This window comes from Chelon labrosus (assembly GCF_963514085.1).
Source record: "Chelon labrosus genome assembly, chromosome: 3".
NCBI lineage: Eukaryota > Metazoa > Chordata > Actinopteri > Mugiliformes > Mugilidae > Chelon > Chelon labrosus.
The window spans coordinates 25,471,049-25,481,825 of NC_140339.1; the positions used below are offsets into that span (position 1 = coordinate 25,471,049).

Below are 10,777 nucleotides of genomic sequence, written 5' to 3' on the forward strand. Positions count from 1 at the left end.
TAGTGTGGTTTGTCTGTGTGTGTGTTCTTAAGTTGTGGTAAACAGAGGCTGCAGAGGGAAGGGAACGTATGTACATTGCAACACTGTGGGGACACCCATCCACGCAGCACAGTGAGGGCCTGAGAGTATCGACCACGGCTTTTATTTTCCTCCCCGCAATTTAAAGGGAAAAATACATGTAATGGGAGTTTTAGATGTTGAGCTGTTAAATTTTTCAGTTTGATTTGCCTGATCCTGCTTTTCTCATTCTTTGTTTTCTGCTGAATAGAGGTAAATAAGATGGATGTCCTGGCTTTTCATCATTAGCATTGTTCCACTTTAACAATTTATAAGAAATTGCCAGTAAATTTGTCTGAACAATGAATATTTCATGCAATTAAAAACAACAATATATGGCAGCAAAATAAAAACAGCTTAATTATTAATTGAACAGAATGATAAATAGATCTGAGGAAGAAAAAAAAACACTGTGTGAGAAAGACTGTGAACTAGGCAGTCTTATGTTGTTTTCATAAACACATAACCCATTTCTGGGAAAACAAATCTGTCACTCTCAGTAAACACGGTTTTCTCCAAAAGTGAATTTGAAATATGGATTTTTGATTATGATTGCTCATAATGGGTATTACCAGCTCTTGCCCCCGAACTAGACAGTATAGAGCCTTTTGATATCTCTTGCTGCGCTGATGAGAAGAATTCCTCGGGGCTTCTTCTACACGGATGAGCCTTATTGACAGACAGTGAAGACTACAGCAGATGATCAATTCTTCTTATCTGGCTGTGCTGCTGTAGAATATAGTTGAAGACAAGAATGGAGCAGTTGACCTGTGTTGTAAACAGATGCTGTATCTAATAATCTCACTCACTGTTTTAATGTTTTATTTCATTTTACCCGGTTTTACGCCTCTACTCTGTGGTAATATGAGAAGTAAACAGGGTAATAGAACGCAGAGGCACATATGGATGTACCCGTTCTTATTATTTTAATCTTTCTCCTTTAGGTGAAGTTAAGTCGACTGTGTGAACAGGACAAGATTTTACAAGATCTAGAGGCCAAGATACGCACTTTGAAGGAGGACAAGGTATCTTAGTTTTGCATGAACAGTCTTTAAATGTGTCATCCACAAAGGTTTCTCGTGCTGTGACAGTGTCTTTCGTATCATCGTACAGGACAAGTTGGAGTCCGTGCTGGATGTTTCCCACCAGCAGATGGAGGAGTACAGAGATCAGCCGGCTCATGCTGAGAAAATTGCTTATCAGCAGAAGTTACTACAAGAGGATGTGGTCCACATTAGAGCTGAGATATCTCAAGTGTCCACAGTAAGGCCCAAGCTGCTGATGATACACTACTATTGGTCCTTTGACTTCAGACATTCAATTTCCCCCTCCTCCCATAATTTTTTTTTTTAGTTTTGACAGACAGTAGTCTGGTACTTTACACCAGACTACTTGCATTGCTGTATGTTTATAGAAGCTGGAAACAAGATGTTCACTTCTATTTTTAGTTGTTCCCTTTTGATGGTTTCTGAAACTGGCACTATGTTTCAGGTTGACTGTGACTACCATAATGAGTGCTAGGGGACAATCCTGGTGCTACAAAGAACCTCAAGACTACATTTCTCCACAACTCAGAAACGGCCTTTGGTCAAATTGTTTACTAATATTCAAAATATTGAGTGTAAAACTGAAAGAAACACGTTTCAAAAATAACTTTTAAAAATAAACCGCAAGGTTACATGAGAGTAAACAAGCTTATGTTTAGCCCTCAGTGTCAGAGACATTTCCAAGCACACTGGATGGTATTCAAATAATGACACTGCAAGTATGTATACTGATTGATTCAAATAAGGGAAGAAAAATCATTTCTTCAAGTGAGAAAGCAACCTCTTAAAGCCCATCCTAACTGTGACTTACCACATATAAGCTTATACAGTGTGTGTATGTCTCTGCATAACAGGGTGGAACCACAAATCCATTAAAGCAGCAGTGGTTTATGAGAAAAGCAGAATGTATGAAAGCTGTTTCTTGCCTTATTATAACATGAGGTGTGTTATGTTTTTGTATGTTTTGTTCTTCAGGAGATGGAGAACGCATGGAATGAGTACAGCCGACTGGAGAGAGATGTGGACTGGCTGAAGTCAGCACTCCAGGGACAGATGGGCCGCAGTGATCTTACTCAGGTCGGTGGCTCAGTGATCTGTTACCTCACACAAACTTCACTTTCATGAACCACAAGTAAGTCAAGTGCAGGAGTTAAATGAAAAAATGAACGTCGAATGAAAAAAAATGCTGATTGTCTGTGGCAACATTCCCATGTTAGTGCATTGATAGCGATGCATTATATGTTAATCAGCAATGATATTTTCCAGAGCTGAGGAAGAGAGAAACTGTAGAAGTGGAGAGGGTGTAGCCTACTACAGCAACTCAGAGTATGGTGCAGCCTAGGGCAAAGAAACAAGAGTTACAAATATAGCTAAACGTCTATAAATTCAGAACGTATGTAGAGTTCAAGAAACTTTTCTGAGGCTCCAGATAAAAAAGTAACTCTGTGTTCAGAGTAATAATTAAACTCTAAAAAACAAAGTCATTGATGGTGAGGACTAAGGATTAATTACTCAAAAATTATCAACTTCTCGACAGTAACGCATTGCCTCGGTACACCAGTAAATTTAGAGAATGTATCTGTATTTATATGTATCTACATTATGCGTGTGTTGGTCTGTGTTTCTCTACGGGCAGCAAGAAAAAGTCCAGCTCAGAAAGGAGCTTTGGAGGATTGAGGATGTCATCGCAGGCCTCAGTACCAGTAAAGCCAACTACAAAGTCACTATCTCCTCTGTTACCAACCCAGGTGAGATGAGTGCTGCCTCGATGTTCCATACTTACAGAGCAAATTATACCTGCTGACATTGGAATGCAGTATAAAGCACATGGTCATGATATTGTATCTTATCATGAGAGCGCTTAGTCACATGCTCCACAGCAATGCACATTTCCCATAGGAAAAGAAAGCGGTGTATTTAGAGTCTGTGTGTGTGTAATTATGTTACATGTTCATATACATCAATTTCCCCAGAGAGGAAATTTGTGCCTTCAGTGTCGGTGTCATCAGTGCCTTCTGTGTCTGGGAGCCCGTCTGCTATGGAGATGAGATTGTCCCAGCAGCAGCAGCAGCACAGCCCCCACCTCAGCCCCAGTAGCCACACACCCATCCTTTCCTCCAGTCCCAGCCAGCAGCCCTTACACCACTCTACAACCATCATCAGTGGGATTAAATGGGTGAGTGACATGGGTTGTGTAAGTTTGTTCACTGAACTAGTCATATTTATAACATGCCATCCCCAGTTGTGTGACTATCTGTGGTTTAGTTGAAAATACCTTGCGGAAATGGCTCACCTTTTCTCTTTAGGGTCAAATGTCTGCTCCTTGTATCACAAATACGTTTTATTCCTTTAATAAATCAAGTGATTAAATTATCAATTTGTGAAAATTGCTTGTTTTATGCAAACAACTGTTAGTTTCAGTGATAAAAAACAAAAACTAGTCTTTTGTATTTCTGGCATAACATTATATTTGTTGGTATATTTATCATTGTTGGAGCGAGAGATGTATGAAAGTAAACAAACACCCCCAGCTGGAACTGAAGACACTGCAGTTCTGTGTCATCCAGCTATGGCTCCCATATTTTATTGGTTTACACTACTCAGCTAGTTTGTTGTACTGGAAAAGAACAAAGGTTTAAAGGTGCCCTGTGGATGAAAAAAACATGAGCTATGTTACGATTCAGTGTATAATATTTCATATCCAACACCAGGTTTCCTTAATACCTGGCAGTCTTCCTCTACCCTGCCTTGTTGCACTGTGTATTTGCATGTTATCACCTCCTGCTGATCAGCTGTCAACAGTGCGACACCATTGGTTGGACTGTGTATTGTATCGCCTATGTGAGTTCTCAGGAAACCTTTAACATGTAGCGTCAATGTAAATTTGCGGTCTTGCAGAAAGAACTGGTGTCACTGTCTGAGCAATAGGAGGCAGGTGTGTGTTTGTTACTTTTTTCAGTTTCTTTATTAATAGTTCACAGTTATTCTGTGTGCAGAGTGAGGAAGATGTGCCTCCCAGACCTCCTCTACCTCAGCTCTATAGTCCTGAAGAGCATCCCCCTGCTGTGCCTCCGTTGCCCCGGGAGACAACAGTCATCAGACACACATCCGTACGCGGCCTCAAACGACAGTCAGATGAACGCAAAAGGGACAGAGAGATTGGCCAGTACACAAATGGAGACAGTAAGGTATGTACAGTATGATGGTGGGTATTTTGTGTTCATGCTGCTGATATGGCTGAATTGTTTTAACCTGATTGTGTACTTCAGGTGGAACTTAGGCCTTTCCTGAGTGATCCAGAGCTCATGGGGGCTGGAGATGGCTCCAGCCACATCAGTGTCGTAGTATCTGGGCATGGTGGAGGCTACCAGACGTTACCTAGCAGAGGTACAAATCAAACAGGTTTAAGCTGCATACCTATTGTTTTAACAATTCTATGCCAGCATTACACATAAATTCAACCCACCAATACTTTTTTGCTACAATGCCAAAATTGAGAGCAGTGTTTTAATACTGACTGACTTCCTCCCAGGAATGACTGGCTCTTCACTTCGGGTGAATCAGTCTTCGAGCATCTCCTCATATGTGACCCTCCGAAGATCAGCCTCAGCAGTTGGAATGAAGGTGAAGCTCCCACTTAAATAAAACGAGCGCATATCCAAATCAATAGAGACCACAGATATAGAGAGTACAGTAGTATGTCACTCCAAGTCTAGATGACACGGATGAAATTCATGAATGAATTAATCAAGAGTTAAACTCTTTGATATTTGGAGCTCAGATTAATACTTCTGACTCAAGTCTTCAATCATACTCAGCTGCAAGTGCTCACAGGTGGGAAGTCAGTGAGAGGGCTCTGTTTTTATTTCTGCGCGAGAAACAAGACGCCAATATTCTAGACGAAAGAAAGGTATTTGTAAAATGTGGTGAATTGTAGTAAACGGGGACAAGCTTGTTTGCTGTATTATTAGAGTCAGTGAAGTCAAGATAAATCAGTTTAGTAGTATTTGAATACTTAAGTAATAATTTCTATAGCATCATCTATAGATTTAGATTTTCCAGTATTTGAAAATGACATGATAAAAATTCAAGTTGAATTCATAATTTTACTAAAAACTAATGATTTTTTTATACAGTACATGATATTTTGGTAAAATGTATCTTCAGAATTTAAATATGAGAAAAATACAGTAAACAGTACTATTAAACTATTCCATAAACCTAATGACTAAAATAAAAAAATACTAGAATACAAAATAGCATTTGTGGGTCTGAATACATTTACACTGTTTTCAGTGTTTGTTTTTTATTTCATGAAAAAAATTAACTACGCTTTCTCCTTTTCATTAGCTTTGTTTCTAATTCACTTCTTTGCTTTCTGCTGCACGTTTTGCTCCTCCAACTTTCTTTCCTCCCACTCCTCTCAGGAGAGACCAAAAAGTGCCTTGGAGCGTCTGTACTCTGGGGACCCGGCGCAGCATCAGCAGGGCAAGATGAGTGCTGATGAGCAGCTAGAGAGGATGAAGAGGCACCAGAAGGCCCTCGTCCGCCAGCGCAAACGCACCCTGAGTCACGGAGACCGTCAGGGCTCTTCATCGCCACGCACCTCATCCTCGCGGCCACTTTCAGCGGACTTGGGATCAGTACGTCACTAGAGCAGTATCACATGTCGCACTCTCACGCATGACGACTACCAAACCGAGTGTGACGTTGCACAGTAGTAATGCATGTCTCTACTGAGTGTAGTCTGTCTCTTCTCTGTTCCTGACAAGTAGATAATAAACTATTAAGTTAGTGCAGCATGGTAACTCTAGCGCTAGATGTGCTTATTCAGTGCATGTCAGACTTTAAAAGGTCTTTTTCACTGCGGACATTTTGACTTGTTATAGTGGAAAAAGCAACGTTGGCTCAGTTTGATTTTCGCCCCAAGAATGAAAGCAAGCAAACATGCAGACTACAAGGCCCTTCAAACTGAAACAGTTTAACAGAATGCAGCCATTTTTTAATATTTACAACAGTGCTTTTCCTCCTATAACGTATCGAAATGTCCTCCGTGCAAAACGCCTATGCAGTATATAACAGGATTAGTTTCTGCTTCACAAACCTTAGGAAAGTGCATACCATACTTATAATTATAGAAATATATTATTGTGGAACGTGTTCACTACAACTAATCCAATACACAATAAATTGTGAAACTCTTAACAAATAATAGATCCTGCTTATGAAACACATAACACACTAATTACCTCATCCCCTCACATTCATCGATTTGTGTCTTTCTCATTGTTCGGTGTTGTTGACCTTAATGTTGCTTTGTCTGTTCCTTCTCACTGGTCCTCACTGACCTTCTTGATTTGGTGGATTTCACACTTCACTACCACACTGTCTTCTACTATGCCATCTTCTACTTTCCCCGTCCTCTTCTTGTGTCTGAGTCCTGTCTCTCCTCGTTTAGATATTAGAGCCTGCTGTTCTTCCATTAAGCGCTGCTGCTGTCTCTAAGCAGCTCATGTGTGAGTGTGTATGTGTGAGAGAGAGGAAGAGAAGGAAAGTGCCTGCTTATTTTCTACTGACCAAACTCCTTACATGCACTGAGCAATACTTATTTAAGCCATAGCCTCTTTCTTGCATGATTGTTTTTTATGGCGGTAAAGATGAAGTGTTATCTTTTTTTTTATCCCAGTTCTCTTTTTGAAAGGAAGCATTTTATCTGAACAATGCTATAACGATGCTATAACATCCACTTCATATTGAATCATAGGTGAAACATAAGTGATTTTAGTGTCTGCTCAGTGTTTCTATTGGCTAATTAATGCTAGTTAGAAGATCACTTCTCTTAATGTGATGTTTGCAAAAACAATAAAATAAATATACATTTCTAAGAACTCATATTGCCATGTTTTTTATTTACTGTATTGCATAAGGGCTGTGTTTGGTGTTTGGCTGAAGTCCTCTGTTTCTGTGACATTGTGCCGTCCACCTTATCACTGCTGTAGAGAGTTTTAGCATGCTGGGTTTGAGAGACTTCATTTTCACATAAGCATGCATACTCATCTATGCATGTGTCCTCCTTTTTTTTCTTTTTTACCCCTTTAGCCACGCACACTGAAACACACTCTATGTGCCCTTTAAAATCATGTTGTACAATCAAATTATGTGTGAAGACTAGTGAAACAAGTCAGTTTAACTTTTTGTCCAGACATTGTGATAGCAGTGTCCTTTCACAGTCTATATTTTTCCTGTGTGCATTGTCCAGTGGAAGAGAGAGCAGGACTTTGACCTGCAGTTGCTCGAGAGGGCTGTGCAGGGGGAGGAGGCTCAGGGAGTTAGGAGTGTCCAGGGGGAGGAAAGACCTCCTGAGCACAAAGAGAGACCTCGCTCGCACTCTGATGAATGGCTGACCTTCCGCTCCATGGTGACAACCCCTCCCACCCATGAGGTTGATCTGGAACCACTGGACTATGACCTGGACCTCAACAAAGAGGTAAGCTATCTTTGTCTGATCTAAGAATTACAGTCGTGCAATAGAAATACTGTGCAAGCAAAACAATAAAGCACTCAGCTAAAACAGAAAAATAAAACTGGTCTGTTTGTAACAACAGTCCAAAAAAAGTGGTTTTCACACCCAAACCTACAAGATTATTTTATTCAACCAGATGCCAGATTTGGGTGTGTAATTTTTTATACAGAAACTGATGTATGTATGATGTATGTATGGAAATATTCTGCTTTGAAAATAGTTTTTGGGATTTTCTATAAAATGAGTTCCATGGTTACCTGATCAAAACTCCTTCAAATGACACAAGAGGCTCCTCCCTCACTGAAAACCCCAGAATCTATGTAAGTGTTGAAATGTTTTCCATTTTGACAAGTCGCGTCCTTTTACACTCTAAGTCCATTCTCAATGCTCTTTATATATGCGATGTGGGCTTTTCATTTCCACATCACATTTGTATAAATTGTATCAGGACCATCTGAAAATAGCTGTAATGTCACAATTCTCGCTTATGGTGAGCTCGGAGTAATTTTCTGTTTTTTTGTAGATTACTTTGAAAACCCTTTAGTGTCAATCTCATGACCAAAACAAACTTTCAGTAGACGCTTTTAGGTCTTCAAACTGTGGAAGCATGAAAGCACGAGTTTAGATGATGAATGACACCAACAAAATCAATTATTTTCTCCCCAATGTTGTCCTGAAGCTGCCTGATTGGATGGCTGGCATAACATGAAGTTATGTGAAAGTTAGCAAAATGTTTGTGTTACAGCTACATGAGGGGCGCAGCAGTGAACTTTAGTTAGGGCATCGCCTTGGTAAGAACACAGTCACAGTGAGATGCAATGTGAGTGCTGCAAGGAGATATCAGGTTTCACTAATACATCAAGTTATTAAAGAAAAAAACAAACAAACAAACAAAAAAATACATGCAGATTCTCCAGGGCCATCTATACGGATTGATCATGCATGTTGCTCTATAGTGAACTCTGTTTATCCTTTTGATATCCATTTATACATCCTTTAGCTCCTCCTCACCTATACTTCAATGCAGAAATACAGCTCTCATAATTAACGTGTTTAATATGCATTATGCATTATGCATGTATTAAGTATGTTAATACATATTTAATACATTAAATACATATCATTAATGTATTTAAATAGTTTTGCAGATTCTCACTGTTATGGCACACATTTCGGTGTGTGAGGATTATAATAAAGTGGTTAATGTGCGTGTGTAAGGGGTGCTGTGTTGCGTATTGAGTCTGGAATGTGGAAGGATAAGTGAAAAAAAGAAATAAATGCATGAAAGAGAGACAAAAACAGAAAGGTAGAGCATGCTGTGTACTATTATTTTGCTATTTTGTGATGATATGGTGGTAATAGTATAGTAATAATCATATAAACATAAATTGAAAGCAGTCAGTGAATACGGTTTCTGTGTTACTGTGACTCATTATGTTAATACAGGAAGGTATTGGGTGACACAAACAAACAGTGTTGTGTTTTTTGGTGGTTAAATTCTCAACACATGCTCCATCTTTTTTCTAGCTGTCCAAACCTCAGAAAGTGTTGATTCCAGAGCGCTATGTGGATTCAGAGCCTGAGGAGCCACTCAGTCCTCAGGAGGTGGAGGACCGCCATCGTAAGGTGGAGCGCATCAAAAGCATCTTGGCAAAGTCCAGGTAGATGAAGTTTGATTAAACATTCCTGAAGATCCATGTAATGTTACTGATATACGGCGGATTCAGGGTTTTTGGGGAGGGCTTGCAGTTTGCAAATCAACCAAATTAGGCCAAAATACTCTGCTTGAAGCCCTTTGTTGGAAATCATTGACCGTGAAGAAACTGATCTGTAGCTCAGTCTTCTTTCTGATCTCCATGTAGGGCATGTGGAGAGAGGCTGCCTTTACAGCAAGCAATGCACCATGTTTTATCAGGTCTGTGTTTTCAATTCTTTTCTGGGACAGCGTGCAAAACCTTGCAGCGACCGTGTCTGTGGACAAGCCAGAGGTGGGGCTGGTGGCACTCGACTCGGCTCTGCAGGAGCAAGAGAGGATCATCACCATGTCGTATGCACTCGCCTCAGAGGCTTCGCTCAAAAGCAAACTAGTCACAGGTTGGTCATTTATACTTCATAGTTAGAAATCCTGTCCTTTTAGGTTGTACTGTACATCTTTACTTAGCAAGTGTAGTAAAATTAGTAAAAAATATTCAACAGACACTCAAAAGTGAATTACCTTATCTGTCAAATAAACAAAGTGATAAATAAATAAAGGCTGACAATTTGTGTAAGCTTCTCCTGCCATCAAGTTGACATTATATGGGTGCAGAAGGGATAAAGAGAGGGAAGCAAGCCTTTCAAGAATGGTGGATTGATGAGAAGGGCGTAAAGTGTAGAGTCAAGCAATAAGGCTGGTTATTTCCTAATAACTGAACATTATTCCTTATTAGGAGCTCAGATAGTCTCTAATTGCAATCCGTGTAGAATCTTTTAGACAGGGGAGGAATCGCTTGATGAGGCCATTTTGTGCTGATCAATGACCCAGTCAAACTCTGCTCTCCATCTGCATACCATTGCTGCTGCTTTGAACGCAGCTCTGAACCTGCATAAAAGACACTGCGCTCACATCTCATCTCTTTCATACTCTACAGCAGACAGGCAAGTTAATTTTCACTGTAGCTGCAGCAGATTGTCAGTCTGTCTTCCTCGCTCTCTCTTTCTCTCTCTATCGCACACACACTCACCTATGCGCGCATATATCTGTCACACACGGTAACACTCAAGCTGTCAGCATGTGGGGAAGCTTAATATGCACAGTGAAGCAAAGTCAACAATTATAACATTATTTCCAGCATAGAGAAATGCCAGAGAAAATAACTGGTGGCATCTTGTCAGTGGAAACTGAATCAATGACTTTCTCTCCCTTTGGTGTTAAAGTGAGGTATGCCGGAGCACGTTCAAATCCCTGAATTAGAAAAAGAAGAGTCTATTTCACAGTATTATGCATGAGAGACTTCAGTAATGCTGGCAGGAATATTCGTCACTGCAATCCCATACAGTATACATTAAAAAGGGGTTTTGGATTTGGGTTTTTTTTTTTATTCTAAACACATAAATAATTTGGTCTTTTGTAATTACTTGTCAGGAATATTGGAATAAATCTCTAAAAAAA

The 10,777-nt window shown here is 39.9% G+C and overlaps 1 protein-coding gene across 1 annotated transcript in view; it reads left to right on the forward strand.

Annotated features, from left to right (window-relative positions):
- The window catches only part of plekha7b (pleckstrin homology domain containing, family A member 7b), a 61,383-nt gene extending 51,460 nt beyond the window's left edge, over positions 1 to 9,923 (forward strand). The window contains exons 17-28 of the mRNA XM_084541760.1: positions 1,002 to 1,082; positions 1,171 to 1,320; positions 2,079 to 2,180; positions 2,740 to 2,851; positions 3,077 to 3,279; positions 4,100 to 4,291; positions 4,373 to 4,490; positions 4,636 to 4,727; positions 5,531 to 5,746; positions 7,363 to 7,590; positions 9,154 to 9,287; positions 9,572 to 9,923. Coding sequence (XP_084397886.1) covers positions 1,002 to 1,082; positions 1,171 to 1,320; positions 2,079 to 2,180; positions 2,740 to 2,851; positions 3,077 to 3,279; positions 4,100 to 4,291; positions 4,373 to 4,490; positions 4,636 to 4,727; positions 5,531 to 5,746; positions 7,363 to 7,590; positions 9,154 to 9,287; positions 9,572 to 9,746 — 1,803 coding nt within the window. The 3' untranslated portion in view covers positions 9,747 to 9,923. The remainder of the gene's footprint in view (positions 1 to 1,001; positions 1,083 to 1,170; positions 1,321 to 2,078; positions 2,181 to 2,739; positions 2,852 to 3,076; positions 3,280 to 4,099; positions 4,292 to 4,372; positions 4,491 to 4,635; positions 4,728 to 5,530; positions 5,747 to 7,362; positions 7,591 to 9,153; positions 9,288 to 9,571) is intronic.
- The last annotated feature ends 854 nt before the right edge of the window (positions 9,924 to 10,777 follow it).